We start from the raw sequence: 18,479 nt of genomic DNA, 5'->3' as shown, positions 1-18,479 counted from the left end.
GAGCGCTGGAGTGGGCCCGAGCCTTGTGGTGTGGCCCCTGACCCAGAGCCCTGGACGGAGTGCTGGAGCAGGGCCTAGCTGTGTGGTCCGGCCCCCAGCCCAGCGCCCCGGTCGGAGTGGGACTGAGCCACGTGGTGCGGCTGTCGACCCCACTCTCCAGCGGGAGCTTGCGGGCCAGCTTAAAACGGTTTGCAGGCTGTAGTTTGCCCACACCTGCTTTATGTGCTGCAAGTGGTCCATTGATTTCAGTGAGATTACTCAGTGTGTAAAGTAAATTTTTGCAAGAGCAGAGCCTTAGGTCCTGATCTGGCAAACATTTAGGATTGTGCTTAGTACCATGAGCAGTTCCAATGATTTCAATGGGACTAGTCAAGGTAGTAAAGTTAAGCAAATGACTGAATGTTTGTGTATTCAGAGCTGTAGACTGTAAATTCTGCAGGAGTCACTTCAGCGTGTATCTTGTACAATGCTTGGCCTATTATCAACACTTAATGAATAATAAATAATCATAATGGGAAACAAAATGATACCGTAGAAAATTTCTATAAATAAGCCAAGATATTTTCATTTCTGTCACTTTATTAGAGGGACACCACAAGCTAAAATAATGCATTTTTTTAACCTACTCTGATTATAAGTAACACCTGAAGACTTGATTCTGCAAACACTTATGCACATGCTTAACTTTAGTACTGTAAATCAGTGGGATTACTCGTGGTAGTAAAATTAACATGTGTGTATAAGTATTTGCGGAATCAGGGCCTAAATGATTACTATCAATGAAAGATACTGAAGAAAAAAATATTTTTCTCAATATTTTGAGTTTGTTTACTATGTGTGCTTGACAGCACATTAGGTATGTCTACACTGCAATTAAAAACCCATGGCTAGCCTTTGCCAGCGGACTCAGGATTGTGGGGCTCTGGCTGTGGGCAGTGATGAGCTGCCAAAATCTTAACAACGGGTTCCCTCCTCACCCCACGAGGGGGTCGTTACCCACCCCCGCCCCCTGGGACTCCTGCCCCATCCAACTCCCCCGCGTTCCTTTATGCCCCCTCCCCAGGACCCCTGTCCCATCCATCCCCCTCCCCTGCCCCCTGACTGCCCCCAGAACCGGGCAGGAGGGTCTCGTGGGCCACCATAGTGGGTGCCCACCCCACCTCTAAGAGCCAGAGGCACCTACGGGGGGGCGAGGTGGCAGCTCCCAGGAAGCATCCCGCAGGTCCCTCTGGCTTCTAGGGGCAGGGGAGCATAGCTGGGGGGGAGCAAGGGGAGCAGCCGCTCCCTCACTGATCACATCAAAAGTGGCGCCTTAGGCTCCGACTCCCTGGGTGCTCCGGGGCGGGAGCACCCATAGGGAAAATTTGGTGGGTGCACAGCACCCACCGGCAGCTCTCCGCCCCACCTCCGGCCACAGCTCACCTTACCTCCGCTCCGCCTCCACCCCTGAATACACCACCCTGCTCTGCTTCTACTCCCCCTGGCTTCCCACGATCAGCTGTTCGGTGGGAAGCCAGGGAGGGCTGGGGGAGAAGCAGGCGGTGGCTTCCCGCTCAGGCCCAGGGAGGCGGAGGTGAGCTGGGGCAGGGAGCGGTTCCCCTGTGTGCCCCCCCCCGGGTTACCTGCATGGGTGACCCTCCTCGCGCTCCCCCACCCCAGCTCACCTCCGCCTCCCTGGGCCTGAGCAGGAAGCCGTGGCCTGCTTCTCAGCCTGCCCCAGCTTCCCGCGTGAACGGCTGATTCGCGGGAAGCCTGTGGGGGGGGCAGAGAAGCAGGGGAGGGCGGCGCGGCGCGTTCAGGGGAGGAGGCGGAGGCAGAGCGGAGGTGAGCTGGGGCCGGGGTTGGGGCGTGGAGCTGTCAGTGGGTGCTCTGCACCCACCAAATTTTCCCCTTGGGTGCTCCAGGGCTGGAGCACTTATGGAGTCAGCACCTAAGGCGCCACTTTTGGCCGGTTAAATTTAGAAGCCCTTTTAGAACCAGTTGTCCCTCGCGGAACAACCGGTTCTAAAAGGGCTTCTAAGTTTAACAACCGGTTCTAGTGAACCGGTGCGAACTGGCTCCAGCTCACCACTGGCTGCGGGGCTATTTAATTGCAATGTAGAATTGGGCTGCAGCGTAGTCTCTGGGACCCTCTCACCTCGCAGACATGCAAGCAATTGGGCCTAAATTTGTTTCCCCTTTCTCTCACTGTTCAACTGATGCTTTTACAAAGGAATGGACTGTTTTTACAGATCTAGCGCCAAGTGTCCAGCTTATTCAAGGCATTATGCAGGTTTATAAAGGTGAGCAATCTGATGGTTGAATATCCATGAATACTCTAAAATGATAGAAAAAAATAGATAATTGAGTATTATGGAGAGCAGAACTTGGCCCGGTGGGATTGCCTGGACTGAAGCTGGGACAATTTTGCCTATTATTTGCTGTAGATCAGCAGTTATTTATGCTGTATCTTTTTGTAATTTTATGGTTGTGTAGTTTTCAACATTGTGATTCTTTGGTATTCTAGCTACATGGGCTAGAAGCTGTCTTGCCTGGGGTCCCTAGAGAGTTGTCCTCTGCTGCTGTAAATATCCCAAGTGACAAGGCCATTGCTACTTCCCTTCTATAGCCTAACTACATCTCAGTGGATCAATTTTTCCCCTTTCTCAGGAGAAAAAAAATGGCAAGAATACAGAGGAGGAAAATGTGTGAGGTTCCCTCCAGATCTGTTTGTCAGGAGGTAAAATGGGGCAGGAGGGAGAGTGGGGTTTGCAAGGTTACGACTCCTCAGATTGAGATGGAAGCTTTTCCTCCAGATACTGTGGTTCTCCCAAGATCCCCAAGAGGCACAGGGCTGTCTAAACAGAGGATCTTGGAGCCACTGCACAAGACAATACACTATACACAATATAAGGAGGAGTCCTGAACTAGCTGCGAGATTAAATAGCTGGATTTATATCGGGGTCGGCAACCTTTCAGAAGTCTTCATTTATTCACTCTAATTTAAGGTTTCGCGTGCCAGTAATACATTTTAACGTTTTTTAGAAGGTCTCTTTCTCTATAAGTCTATATATTATATAACTAAACTATTGTCATATGTAAAGTAAGCAAGGTTTTCAAAATGTTTAAGAAGCTTCATTTAAAATTAAATTAAAATGCTGATCTTACACCGCCGGCCTGCTCAGCCCGCTGCCAGCCTGGGGTTCTGGTCACCTAAGCCGGCAGCGGGCTGAGTGGGGCCTGCGGCCGGGACCCCAGCTGGCAAGGGGCCAGCAGCCAGAACCCCAGACCGGCAGCGGGCTGAGTGGGGCTCAGTCTGGGGTTCCATCCACCGGCTCCTGCCAGCCAGGGTCCCGGCTGCTGGCTCCGCTTAGCCTGCTGCCGGTCTGGGATCCTGGCCCTGCCCACACAGAGTGGGTACCTTCCTTCTTCCTCATTCTAGCCCATTCTCTTCCTCTCTCTGTGCACTGAGCTGACGGTGGGAGTGCACTGAGCACAGGGCTGGGGGTGAAGGAGCAGGCTGGGGGTTGGGGTGTAGGGTCTGGCCAGGAGCTAGAATGAAGGAGGGGGCTCAGGGATGGGGCAGGTGGTTGGGGTGTGGAGTGCTTACCTGGGCAGCTCCCATTTGGTGCGAGGGGTGCAGGTGGGAATGTGGGGGGGTGCAGGAGCTCCTGTTTGGTGCTCAGGATGGGGGTCGGAATGTGGGGGGTGCAAGAGTCAGGGCATGGGGTGTGGGGGGCTGGGTATGTGTGGGGGGTGCAGGAGTCAGGGCAGAGGGCTGGGTATGTGTGTGGGGTGCAGGAGTCAGGGCAGGGAGCTGGGGGTGTGTGAGGAGGGTGCAGGAGTCAGGGCATGGGGTGTGGGGGGCTGGGTATGTGTGGGGGGTGCTGGAGTCAGGGCTGGGGTCATGGGGGGATGCAGGGGTCATGGCAGAGGGCTGGGTGTGTGTGGGGGGTGCAGGGGTCAGGGCATGGGGTGTGGTGGGGCTGGGTATGTGTGAGGGTTGCAGGAGTCAGGGCAGGGAGCTGGGGGCGTGTGAGGAGGGTGCAGGACTCAGGGCAGGGTTTGTGGGGGGCTGGGTATGTGTGGGGGGTGCAGGAGTCAGGGCAGAGGGCTGGGGGTGTGTGAGGAGGGTGCAGGAGTCAGGGCATGGGGTGTGCGGGGGCTGGGTATGTGTGGGGGGTGCAGGAGTCAGGGCAGAGGGCTGGTGGTGTGTGAGGAGGGTGCAGGAGTCATGGCGGGGTGGGGGAGCTGGGTATGTGTGGGGGGTGCTGGAGTCAGGGCTGGGGTCATGGGGGGATGCAGGGGTCATGGCAGAGGGCTGGGTGTGTGTGGGGGGTGCAGGGGTCAGGGCATGGGGTGTGGTGGGGCTGGGTATGTGTGAGGGTTGCAGGAGTCAGGGCAGAGGGCTGGGGGCGTGTGAGGAGGGTGCAGGACTCAGGGCAGGGGGTGTGGGGGGGCTGGGTATGTGGAGGGAGTGCTGGAGTCAGGGCAGAGGGCTGGGGGTGTGTGAGGGGGTGCAGGGGTCCAGGCAGAGGGCTGGGTTTGTCGGGGGAGGTGCAGGGGTCAGGGCCTGGGGCTGGGGTGTGTGTGGGGGGGGGGTTAGGGGTCAGAGCAGAGGGCTGGGGGTGTGGGCTAGGGTCATGGGGGTGCTCCCAGCCCCCTGCCTAGAGCGGCTCACGGCAGGGGGCTGGAGGGGATATGCCCTGATTCCACCCCCTTCCCCAAGGCCCCGTCCTCTTCTCCGCCTCCTCCCCGGAGCAGCAAGCGCACTGCAGCTCCGCTTCTCCCTCTTGCTGGCAAGGGCCATCAGCTGATTGGCAGCAGGGAGGGAGAGGAGGGGCAGGAATCCAGCAAGTTGGGGGAAGAGGCAGGGGAGGGGAAACTTGCCTGCCCTGCAGCAGCAGCTGGCAGAACCAAGCTTCTTCATCCTGCCCCGCGGTGGGGCGGAGAAGTGCAGGCTGGGGCAGGCAGGATTTTTAATGGCATGCTGCTGCCTTCCGGGGTCCTGGCCCCGGTCCAGCTCAGCCCACTGCCGGCCTGGGTTCAGCAGCGGGCTGAGCGGGGCTGGTGGCTGGGACCCGGCAGGCCACAGTGTGTCATTAAAAATCGGCTAGCGTGCCTTCTGTGGCACACATGCCTTAGGTTGCCGACCCCTGCTTTATATCTTTTCTGTCTCTAACTTCTAAGATGTCATGCAAAGGTTATCTTAATTTTTATTTGTAAATGTTATTTACTGTGTTTATTTCAACAAAAAATTATTTATGTAACAAAGGACATATTCTCATTTTACTGCACAGGGTAATTTACCATGCATAAAACTCATTAGTTTTAGTGGGGATTAGCATGTAAACTCCCCTTCCTCCTGCATCAAACTGATGATATACACCCTTAAGAGTGTGACACACAACAGCAGTGGCAAAGAAAAAACTGAATTAAAAAGCTGAGACTCATTCCTTAACTTCTTGGCTAGTTGCTCCTTGATGTTGCGCATATTACATTATAAATTAGATCATTCAGTATAGCAGTATGCCAGCATAACAGGCATGAAAGGGACAGGACAAGAATGGAGTATCAGACTGAATTTCCTGAATCTTGTTAATATTGGTCATTACAGTACTAGTTTTATAGGGTTAATTTGCTGGGTTTTTAACAAATCCTTTTAGAAATTTCTGAAAATTGAAAACTTAGATAAGACTATTATGTAAATACATATATATGTGTTTTTCCATGTATTCAGGGATCTAGTTACATAGACCTTAACGAGCAAGTCCAGTGTTGGGGGGAGGGTCTATTTCCCTTCGCACACCAGTTTAGCAATGAAGACAATCCCAGTTAACACCGGCTGATACAGAGGAGAATCAGAACCATTATGTTATATTATGTAAATAGAGTATATTGTAATTTTAGGCAATTTAAAATGTTATTGGTGTGCTGAATAAGAAAGGTAGGGTACAAGGTATTTTGGCAGGAATGTTCAGACAGATCTCATGGGTAGCTTGGGGGTGGAAACAATACTACAGTCATGCTTTTTACAACAGTAAAATAAATGATATAGTGATTGAAGTTTTAGTTGATGGGAGTCACAGAACCCGATTTAAAATTGTGGGTTTGCTGCTGGATCTTTCTGTAAGAAAAAAAGTATTTAGATTAATTTGGAATTAACATAGGGGAAATAGTGATGCAACATCACGACCATGAGAAAATTGGAAGTACTTTTCATAAATTCAGAGTAATCTGCTTTTTCCTTAGATAGTAGTACTCATTCTCATTTCTTTATAACTGCAACTGGGTGAGATGGTTGGTAGACTACAGTTTTGAAAAGTTCTGGCTCCTGAATAGAGTTATATCAAGTTTGTTAACAACCATGTTTGCTGCAAAAGCTGGTCTTGAATTAGGTATTCAATAATATGCCAGTGCACCACTAATCAGTCTATGTATTTACTTAGTTCAGTTTATTCATTGTATTTTAATACATTTTGTGGTATAAAATAAAGGAAGAGATAAAATATTTTTGACTGAGAGTACTTGACTGTGGAACTAGCTACTGGAAGAGATGAAATTGAGCCAAAACCTTAATATGGAATCCAATGGAGAATATGGGAAATATTATAATGCCATTATATAAATCAAAGATAAGCCCTCACCTGGAATATTATATTCATTTTTGGTTACCTCATCTCAAGTGTTCAAAATGAGAAATGACTGCCTAGGAAGGAGTACTGTGGAAAGTGATCTGGGGGTCATAGTGGATCAGAAGCTAAATATGAGTCAACAGTGTAACGCTGTTGCAAAAAAAGCAAACATCATTCTGGGATGTATTAGCAGGAGCATTGTAAGCAAGACACAAGAAGTAATTCTTCCGCTCTACTCCTCGCTGATTAGGCCTCCTAATCAGATCCTGTGATCATTGAAACACATGCAGCTGGTGGAGAAAAAAAAGGGACAGTGGTATTTAAAAAGACACATTTTATAGAACAATGGGTGCACTCTTTCAGGGTAAACCTTGCTGTTAACATTACATACATAGCACATGTGCTTTCGTTACAAGGTTGCATTTTGCCTCCCACCAGCATGTGGCTAGCCCCTCCCTCCTCCCCGTGGCTAACAGCGGGGAACATTTCTTTTCAGCCACAGGCAAACAGCCCAGCAGGAACGGGCACCTCTGAGTGTCCCCTTAAGAAAAGCACCCTATTTCAACCAGGTGACCATGAATGATCTCACTCTCCTGAGGATAACACAGAGAGATAAAGAACGGATGTTGTTTGAACGCCAGCAAACATGCTTTGTTCTACAGTGATTCCTGAGTATGTGCTACTGGCCTGGTGTGGTAAAGTGTCCTACCATGGAGGACGGAATAAGGCTACCCTCCCCAGAAACCTTTTGCAAAGGCTTTGGGAGTATATCCAGAAGAGCCATGAATGCCAGGGCAAATTAATCATTAAACATGCTTGCTTTTAAACCATGTATAGTATTTTAAAAGGTACACTCACCAGAGGTCCCTTCTCCGCCTCGTGGGTCCAGGAGGCAGCCTTGGGTGTGTTTGGGGGGTACTGGCTCCAGGTCCAGGGTGAGAAACAGTTCCTGGCTGTTGGGAAAACCGGTTTCTCCGCTTGCTTGCTGTGAGCTATCTACAACCTCATCATCATCTTCTTCCTCGTCCCCAAACCCTGCTTTCGTGTTGGCTCCATCTCCATTGAAGGAGTCAAACAACATGGCTGGGGTAGTGGTGACTGAACCCCCTAAAATGGCATGCAGCTCATCATAGAAGTGGCATGTTTGGGGCTCTGACCCGGAGCGGCCGTTCGCTTCTCTGGTTTTCTGGTAGGCTTGCCTCAGCTCCTTAAGTTTCACATGGCACTGCTTCGGGTCCCTGTTATGGCCTCTGTCCTTCATGCCCTGGGAGATTTTGACAAATGTTTTGGTGTTTCGAAAACTGGAACGGAGTTCTGATAGCACGGATTCCTCTCCCCACACAGCGATCAGATCCCGTACCTCCCGTTCGGTCCATGCTGGAGCTCTTTTGCGATTCTGGGACTCCATCATGGTCACCTCTGCTGATGAGCTTTGCATGGTCACCTGCAGCCTGCCACGGTGGCCAAACAGGAAATTGAAATTCAAAAGTTTGCGGGCCTTTTCCTGTCTACCTGGCCAGTGCATCTGAGTTGAGAGTGCTGTCCAGAGTGGTCACAATGGAGCACTCTAGGATAGCTCCCGGAGGCCAATACTGTCGAATTGCGTCCACAGTACCCCAAATTCGACCAGGCAAGGCGGATTTAAGCACTAATCCCCTTGTCGGGGGTGGAGTACGGAAATCGATTTTAAGAGCCCGTTAAGTCGAAAAAAAGGGCTTCATCGTGTGGACGGGTTAAGGGTTAAATCGATTTAATGCTGCTAAATTTGACCTCAACTCCTAGTGTAGACCAGGGCTTAGTTTGACTTCCTGAATAACACAGGCCATAGAATTTCACCCAGTTATCTCTGCATAGACCTTGTGTTTGACTAAAGCATATCCATTTTATATAAGCATTTTATTTGAATGGGCCCAGCTCACCAAGCAATTCAGTATTGCTCTGTATGACTGTATGTCCTCATAGTTATTCACCAATCTGCCAATCTTTATCTCATTCACAAATTTTACCACCAGTGGTTTTACTTCCAGTTCACTGATAAAAATGCTGAGGAACGCTGGGCCTAGTACTGATCCCAGTGGAACCTCACTAAAAACCTGCTCAATTCAAGATGATTTCCCATTGACAGTGGAATTTTGAGATGTCAGTTAGCCAGTTTTTTGTCCACTGAACATGCTTTATTGATATTGCATAATGCTAATTTTTTAATATGAATGTCATGCAGTACTAAATCAAACACCTTACAAAAGTCTAAGTATATTACATCTATGCAAATGAGTACTTGTGGCACCTTAGAGACTAACAAATTTATTTCAGCATAAGCTTTTGTGAGCTACAGCTCACCTCACGAAATCTTATGCTCAAATAAATTTGTTAGTCTCTAAGGTGCCACAAGTACTCCTTTTCTTTTTGCGGATACAGACTAACATGGCTGCTACTCTGAAATACATCTATGCAGGTACCTTTATCAGCCAAACTTGTTATCTCATCCAGAAATATGGAATCAGGGGTTTTTGACAAGACCTCTTTTTTTAAAACCATGTTGGCTGACATTAATTAAATTCCAGCCCTTTAATTCTTTATTGATTGAATCCTGTATCAGCTTTTCCATAGTTTAGTCTGGGATTGATGTCAGCCTAACCAGTTTATAATTAGCAAGGTAATCCTGCTTGTCCTTTTTGAATATTGGCATGACATTAGAACTCTTCATGTCTTCTAGAATTTCCCCAGTACTTCAACATTTATTAAAAATTAACATTGACAGAAATCTCCTCAGCCAACTCTTTTAGGATTCTTTGGTGCAAGTTGTCCAAATTGCTGATTTAAAAATGCTGTTTAACATCTCCCTTAGTTACTAATGGATTGGAAAATATTTATTATCATCATGTGCTTTGAGTACATTACCCTGATTTTATCCAAATACTGAATATAAATATTTATATATATATAAATAATCTAGTAAAGGGCTTATACCATTTTAGGATTTCGTTTGTTCCTGATATATATTAAAAAAACTCCTTTTCCTTAGATCTGTCACCCATGGATTTTTCTCTGATGTCTTTAGCTTCCCTTACTTATTTCTACACTTTATAACTTTTACCTTGTATTGGTTGCTGTCTACTTCCCCTTTTTTCCATTTGTTCTTTATTATATATAATTTCCACTTGCGGCCTTCACTCTCTCTTTTAACCAGGATGCCCTTTTACCCAAAGTTTTCTTCTTTCTCAATTATGGAATTAAACCATTTTGGCCATCTAATAAATTCTTCAACGGTTCTCAATTTTCATTTACACTCTTCTGTCTAATTTTTTTCTTCCAATCTATTTTGCTGATAATTCCTCAGCTGTAGAAATTAGCCATTTTGCAGTACCAAGTATATATGTTAGTGATTGGGACTGCCCTCTTTTTGCCCATCCTGAATATAATCTGGTAATGACCTTACACAACCACCAAGTTCCAGTAGAGTGATCAATTCATTTTTATTCTTCTTAATGAGGTCCAATATAGAGATATCTCGCATGGGTGCAATACCTCTTTGTTAGAAAATTAACACCCATAATTTTTAGAAACTTTCTATTGACTGCAGTGGGTGTTGGATTCGGCCTTTTGTAAACTATCATTTTTATATTCTGATAAAGGACCTGGGATCAAATCTTGTCCCAGCTGGCACCATAACTAGAAGAAACATAATTAGAAGGATGCCCGTACATCCTTTGCCCTAGCAATCCTGTTAGGGTAAAACAGGATTCCAGAAGACAAGCTGGCACACTTTGATGCATTTCTGAGGTAGATTATACGTAGATGCCTGCTACCTGCTAACTAACATTGACTGGGATGGCTAAACACACTTCTCCAAGCCATAGATCCATTCCTCCTGGGGACATGATGCAGAGGCTTGCTCTTCCTCCCAGGACTCTCTTAAATGTGTGGCTTGCCTGACAATATGTGCAAGGACAAAAGGTTCTCTTTACACCCTCTTTCCCACAGTTGCTCACCACTGCAGTAGCAAGCTGGCTTTAGCCTCATGTAGTTCATGCTGTAGCCTCTAAACAAAATTGAGAAAAGCTGGGGTACTGTGCTAAACTTAACACAAAATTTTTGGGTCATGGGTTTTGGGGTTTTTTTTAGTTTGTTTAAATTCTTCATGACTGGTTAATTTGTATAAGAACCTTGAAGAGCAAAAGCCCTGTATGATTCATAAGGGTTATTTATTTTACTAGCCATTTTTGTTTCATTTTCTGTCTTTATTAAAATTTTGATGTTAGTACATCTCACACTGACAGCATTTTGATAGTGTAATGATTTGCCTTGACATTGTTTACCATCATAATTTGCCTTAATAAGTGGCCTCAGCAGACTTGAATTGACAAATTCTTTATTTTCTTGACATTGTAATGCAGTATCAGGCAAGTTCTTTAAGAATATTTCATGAAGTAAAGACTGTTAAATCCTTGGAGGAAAAAAAAAAGAATGAAAAGTGGAGGCTGTGCAGTTGTAAAATGTGTCTCTAAACTTAAAAATCTTAGTCATTGTCAAAAAGATAGTTCATACCAAAAGTTCTATGTTAATAATTGGTATTTAGTTACTTTTTAAAAAAGCTCTAGCTTTAAAATAATAGTTTGAAACTTAATCCAAAGTGGCTTTTTTTGTATTGAAAAAGAATAACCTTTAAGGGAGAAATTTGCATTCCAGCTGAAGATTCTGTATGAAGTTTCTGCTCAATGCCATAAAAATAAGGCAGTTTATCAAGAGTTTATCAGTCTCAGTTTTTAACAGTCTCAGTTAAATTAAGTTAATTTTAACAGTCTCAGTTAAATTCTTCTGCATAAGTGAGTAGATAAATGACAATTTTTTTTCATTTATAATTTTCTTTTGGCTCACAGCTCTTTATATGGCAAAACATTCTAAATTTTGTGTGTATGTTATAAACATTTTCTGTACTTTAGGATTTTGTATATTGAATATTTTATATTGATTAAGTTCTGCTATTAAACCCTTTTGTTGTTTTAACAAATGCAAAAAAAAAAAAAGAAAGAAAAAAGAAAAAAAGAAACCCAAACCAACATTTAGCTAGCAGTCTTCACCTCAGCAGTCTTTAGTTAAAAATCATGATTTCTTTCTTTCTTTCTTTCTTTCTTTCTTTCTTTCTTTCTTTCTTTCTTTCTTTCTTTCTTTCTTTCTTTCTTTCTTTCTTTCTTTCTTTCTTTCTTTCTTTCTTTCTTTCTTTGTACTTATAAACAGGAGGAGCTGGTAGTTGGAGGTAAGTACACCTTAAACGGAAATTCAGTAACTGGCCAACCAAACTAAAAACCAAATAGAAAAGGAGTACTTGTGGCACCTTAGAGACTAACCAATTTATTTGAGCATAAGCTTTCTTGAGCTACAGCTCACTTCACGAAAGCTTATGCTCAAATAAATCGGTTAGTCTCTAAGGTGCCACAAGTCCTCCTTTTCTTTTTGCAAATACAGACTAACACGGCTGCTACTCTGAAACCTAAAAACCAAATGCTACCTATTTAAATAACCCTGCACTTACGGGAAAGTTTCAGCAGCAACTCAAGCAGTGGAACTTACACTATACTGCTTCCTCTCCAAAGAGAGAAAGATCTGTGTTTACAGTTCTGGCTGTGAATAAGGATTTCTACATGTATGTTTCTGCCAAATATGAACAGGGCATAGCCCATTCTCTATCAGTATATAACTTAACCACAACGGAGATGGGCCAGAAGAGGGCTGTATTTCTCCTTGTTTTCCTCCAAAATTTCACTGTGCTCAATCTTCACAAGATTTTCAGGTTTCTGTTTTTAGCTGCTGTCTTAATTCCCACCTCGACTCACCACTTATGAATCATTTTCTGGTTTGTCCTTCTCCACAGACTCACTCCCAACTCTGAGCTGTAAACTACTACCAGCCATGGTAGCTTGCTCTGGGCTACAGAATGTATCCCTTCTGCTTCTGAGCACAATAACTCATTAGCTGCCTGCTCTTTCTGATTGTGTTAAGGTGTCTTGCCTGAATTTGGCCTAAGTTATTTGTGGCTATATGCTATATACACCTCTTTAAAATGAACAAAATAAAGTACATTGAGACAAAAAAACTGTATTAGAATATTGTTAATTGTTGGACTTAATCTGATAAAGCCATACAAAAAAATCAGTGTTACATCTATGGATAGGTTACATGTGGTTCTCCATCATGGGGACTACCTGTATATTGCTGGCTAGTGGGTGGTATTGGGCATGATTTGGTAAAAAGTGTGCTTCCAAAGGCTTGAATTTTATTGAAGTCACATATTTTTGCTCAATCAGGCCCCAAATGACCTGAAAACTTCAGATACAACAGAGATAGGGCTGAAAACATTTTTATGTCAGAGTTTCATACTTGAATTTTCTGTCTTCCATTGATTCAGTATAGATCCATGGATTTAAGAGTTTAGTAGGATTAACAAGTGACACTGTTATATTATCTTTATCAGTTTCTATTATAAGTGAACCCTCACATTATTACAACTGTAATGCAGTAGGTATTTGTGTTCTGTGCATATGAACAGATCTCTATGGCCACAATTTCAAAAACAGCCTCTAAGCTTGCATCTTCGTTTGTCTAGGTAGAATAATTTGCAGCCACAAAGTATAGAATTTGTGTATGCAAATGACATTTGCCAGATTTGCATGCACACATGTTGTTTCTTGAGCTTCAAATGATTGTGTGTACAAAATTTTGGGTACAACTTTAGAGACCAGAACAAGACTTATTTGCAAATTCAGTCTTTAAAGTCATATTAATCACAGTAAAGTTCCTTTGTTCATACAAATGTGCAGTAAGTAGATAGATGGTACTATCTAGGTACCTCCAGGGTCTATTTTCATCCCCCCCCGCCATTTATAGCATCATACTTTGCACTTACTGTGTGTAGCACTTTCCATCCAAGAGTCTCAAATAATTAATGGGTATAGCTAACAGTTCCCTTCTTTGAACGCCTCCCTGTCCATCTGTGAAGTAGGCAAATGCTGTTAATCTCATTTTACAGATGAGGAAGCTATTGGACAGAGAGTTGAAACAACTTGCCCAAAGTCATATATGACTATCTTGTTATGGTTTTTCTTAGAAAGTGTAACTGTCATCTTTGGTGAGCATGCTCATGTTCCTATGAGAAGGAACAGCAATATTGCAGAAGATATGTGTCTTCACATATAGATTGTGAATAGCTGTTTCTCTCGCTAGTGGGGATGCAATCAAAAATCCCAGTTTAGTGGATTGTAATGTATTCTGTATTTGTTTTGTGTGATTTTAGATTGATTATAGTATGAGAAGATGCCAGTTATTAAAGTGCCAGTGACACACAGATTTGGAATATTATCCAATCGACAACATAAAGAACTTCAAAAGGAACTTTTGAGAAAATATTTGCCAAGTCATTCATATGAAATCCACAGTAACAAGCCTACGTAAGTGCAATTTAAATATAAACCGTAAGATCACTTTATTATTTGCAGTAGAACAGTATGTGGTCAAAGTTTCTTTAAGTTTCAGTTTCTATGTATCATTAACTTCTTGTATAGAGTTCTTGAGTTGACTAACACCTTATTATCTGTATAGCCATTTAACTCTGGATGTGCATAAGACTTGAACAAAAATTATTCACTCCCAGTAGAAGCAACAAAATAATGACATCCGTCAGGTACACCTTAGAGGCATTTCATGGAAAGCTTGCTCCCAGTCATCCCTTCATCCTAATCCAAATGCTTGGGGAATTTGAATGTTTGATTGCAAAACCTAGAACTGGCCTATTACAGATAATATTGGTCTTGCCCTTTTCACATCAGTTAGGCATCTAGCTGGTATCTAACTCAGTCAACATGTTTTACATAGGTGTAGTTTGACTGCTATCTTGGGGAGGGCAAAGCACGCCACACACATGCATGCACACATGTGCATACTGAAGCCAGTTCCCTTGGCTCACTGGTTCTCTCTTCCCGCCTGGAGTGGTACTTGGGCTGCTGGTGCTGGGGAGGGGGATGGGCTGGCTTAATGGGGGAGCCCCAGCTGCTGCTGGCAGCCACTCCAGCACTGGCTGCTGCAGTGATGTCCCTACTTTGGTGCTGTTGTCACCTGCTGGGGCTGCTGCTACAGCTGAGGGGACACCACATTCCAGGCTCCTGCTTCCCCCCACCCATTCCTGTATCCCCTTCTCTTCCCCATCCTCTCTCTCCACTGTGCTCTGCCCCATCCCACTCTCTCTTCTCCCCCACTCTTCCCCCAGACCTCCGTGCCCTGCCTGTCTCCCATGGGCACTAACCATTGTACAGAAAAGGGGTGGGCACTAGGATCAAGGAGACGGCATCCAGCAGCCAAAGCAGCGACCTGCAGCACATGGAAGAAGTTACTCTGTCTGGCTCACGGTGAGCCGAAATGTGCAGTGGAGGGCACGCGGGAGGAGACACAGTGTGGGAAGGACAGAAACCTCCCTCCTGGGGAAGGCTGAGCAAAGCAAGCCCTGCAAGGCAGCTCGGCACTTGCAGAAATGATGGCGGGGGGAAGTGGCATGTGACATCTTCCCATGCCTTGCCACTGGCGGGGCAATGCCCCCTGCACTCCCCAAACTATGCCTATGATGTTTTATTATTCATTTGAAGACTCCAGGTCTGATTAGCATACGTGTTTGTAATGCAAATGGCTTGTTTCTACATGAAGCATGTTCAGTAGACTGAAGTCTAAGGCCAAGATCCCCAACCATTGTGACTTACTTTAGCGGTATTGGAAAATTGGTCACATGGATGCAGTTTGATAAATTCTAAATGATTTGAGATCTTTAGCTGATATCAATTGGCACAGCTCCCTTGAAAAACATCCAAGATCTTACAAAACTCCGAAGATCCTGAAATCAAACATTCATAAATTCTAAGGCCAGAATCATTGTGATTATCTAGTCTGATCTCCTGTATAACATAGGGCATAGAACTTCCCCAAAACCATTTAGTTTGAACTCAAACATATCTTTTAAAAAACATCCAGTCTCGATTTGAAAATTGCCAGTGATGGAGAAACCACAATGATACTTGGTAAACTGTTCCAGTAATTGATTATCCTTGTTGTTATAAACATATGCTTTATTTCCAGTCTGAATTTGTCTAACTTCAACTTCCAGCCATTGGATTCTGTTATTCCAGGGTTTCTCAAACTGGGGGTCAGGACCCCTCAGGGGGTCGTGAGGTTATTACATGGGTGGGGGGAGTGCGAGCTGTCAACCTCCATCCCAAACCCCGCTTTGCCTCCAGCATTTATAATGGTGTTAAATATTTAAAAAAGTGTTTTTAATTTATAAAGGGGGGTCACACTCAGAGACTTGCTATGTGAAAGGGGTTACCAGTAAAAAAGTTTGAGAGCCACTGTGTTATACATACATCTGCTAGTCTGAAGATCCCATTAGCAAATATTTGTTCCCCAGAAGGTACTTCTATACTGTGATTGTCACCCCTTAACCTTTTCTTTGTTAGACTCAAGGAACTCAATTTATTTAGTTTATTGCTATAAGGGATGTGTTTTAATTCTTTAAGCAGTCTCATGGCTCTTCTCTGAACCCTCCCCAATTTATTAACACCTTGAATTGTGGACACCATAACTGGACCCAGTATTCATGATAGGCTCTGGCTTACTGAGACAGTTTTGGGGTTTTTTTCTGCTGGATAAGGCCACAGCACAACAACCTTAAACTTGAAAAAATACCTAAGCTGATCACACAGAACCAAATTACTCTTCTCCATTTTGATTTGGACTCTCTTACAGATTCTCTTTGTTCTAGTGAAATTTTCAGAAATTTAGGATCTCAGATGAGATATGTAAATCCAGTTTACAATCGAAAAGGAAACCACTTAAAGAAGGCATAAATCCTAAATCAGAGATTTACAATGTAATAGAAAGTTGAGCCATTAGATATATCCACGTGTTCCCTAAGAAAAACCTACTTGAAAACCTTTTATATCTGTCAGGTCCATTGATCTGCAACTTGTGCTTTCTGTGAACATGTGTACAATTTTTGTAATGCAGTGGGTGAATGATAGTGATCAAAAGCAAGTTTGCGCTAAAAAAAATTGATATTCGTGTTATATGTTTTTACTTTTTTCAAGAAGCAGTTTGTAACAACAAGAAGGATCTCCATGGTGATACTCTATCAAGAATAAACAAATAGGTAGTTTATCAGCTTGGGAACGTATTGACCAGACCTCAGGCTACTGCCTGTAGTTCACTTACTGTTAGTAGGACAACTGGTTCTGGCAGTTAACTCAGAAATAAAATAATACAACATGACTGCAGAAAAATGCTATGCCTGTGGTGATATTTATTTCACTCTTCAGCTGGATCTGTGTGCAAAGTATTCTGTGTAGAAGATGGACCTGTGTTCCATTCATGTTGCAGGTACTTGCTTGACCTTAGAAAAAGAGAGGAAAGGAAATTGAGAGAGAGCCAAATAATGCCTGCTTGACTCACTTGAACTGTTCAGTTGACTTCAGTGGGACTTCACAAGTTAGTGATGTGGGTCAGGATTTGGCCCAAGATAATGAGGAAGGTGAAGTGCAAGAAAAAGGAGAGAGTAACAGACTCAGAGAAAGATGAATAGCGGAAAGCAATAGATACATTAGATTGAAGGACCAGCTAGAAAAAAGGAAGCAGGAAACAAAATACAGAGAAAGAAAGATGGGGAGAGAGAATACTGGTTGTCCTAACTTTGGTAACTGTATAATTTTTCCTTTAAAAATTATGTGGACAAATGATATGTAGATATTTGGTAAACCACAGGAGTAACAGGAAATAAATCTTTTTTTTAATCACCAATGTTTCTCAATTTAAGCTCTGGCTATTTATGTAGTGCTCTGGTAGCATTATATTCTCCTAGTTGGTCCTTACACTGATTAAAGAACAGAAGTGGTTAGTAATGTTTTGGAGCTGAAGTTTTTGCTGCCAAGCTGCTTACTGTTTTTTCTTTCTTTCTTGTCTGTAATGCTTTGTCACTAGACCCTAATACCTATATTTATAAAGACTTCCTTTTTGCACCAGTCAACTGTTGGTTAAAAATAGCTACGTTACTTTGCCATTAAATATTCATTAAGATGAGCTGTTACAGACTGTAAGAAGCATCCAATTAAGCAGTTCAACTTCTACACATAAGGCTACAAATGAGCAGTCTTCTATCTTTTCAATAATGCAACACAGAGTGCAGTTATTATGTGTAAAATAATTGATAAGGCATAAGTCATTTGTAAAATCTATACTAGAAATAGAAAAGTAGATCAGAGAGAATGATTTTGCCTTGGCACCTTCCTCTGACATTGGGTAAAATGTAACATATATATCATTTTTCCACTGCCTGAGGAAAGCTGAAATGCTATGTCTAATCTCACAGTACTTTCTATTTCTGATGTGTATTCTGTATCACAGAATCATAGAAATCAGAGATGGAAAAAACATGTTAGCTTTTATTCATCCTCCAACCCATGTAGGATTGTAACTACGGGCTTGATCCAATGGAAAGATTCCATGGGCTTTAGGTCAGCCCTATATGTTTTTTTGCAGCCAGTATGCTGACCCGGGCTCAGATTTGTTTCTAAATTGTAAATCAGCTTGGATAACGCTGGAGAATCACCAGAAGTTTTAAATCACTTTAAAGTTTTAAAGTTTTAAAAAAAGTTTAAAGTTTTAAAAGGATGGGCCCCGTTTTTCTGGTTTGGCCAAGTTGAACTCAGTTCAGGACAAGAAATGGGTTTTTTTTGCCATCACTGTGCACCCCGTATCCTGTGGATGCCCAGTCTGGGCCTTCACCTAAATTACTATAATCTGAAGGCATGTCATACGCTTCTTTCTAGTTACACA

General features: G+C 43.7%; 1 protein-coding gene across 4 annotated transcripts in view; it reads left to right on the top strand.

Annotated features, from left to right (window-relative positions):
• Positions 1–18,479, top strand: part of TMEM232 (transmembrane protein 232) — a 138,773-nt gene that overhangs the window by 1,750 nt on the left and 118,544 nt on the right. For all 4 annotated transcript variants that reach the window (XM_073344672.1, XM_073344673.1, XM_073344674.1 and 1 more), the window contains exon 2: positions 13,906–14,059. In XM_073344672.1, the coding sequence (XP_073200773.1) occupies positions 13,926–14,059 (134 nt within the window). In that variant the 5' untranslated portion in view covers positions 13,906–13,925. The remainder of the gene's footprint in view (positions 1–13,905; positions 14,060–18,479) is intronic.

Source organism: Lepidochelys kempii, chromosome 5 (assembly GCF_965140265.1).
Source record: "Lepidochelys kempii isolate rLepKem1 chromosome 5, rLepKem1.hap2, whole genome shotgun sequence".
Classification (NCBI taxonomy): domain Eukaryota; kingdom Metazoa; phylum Chordata; order Testudines; family Cheloniidae; genus Lepidochelys; species Lepidochelys kempii.
This window is presented reverse-complemented; position numbering and strand designations above follow the sequence as displayed.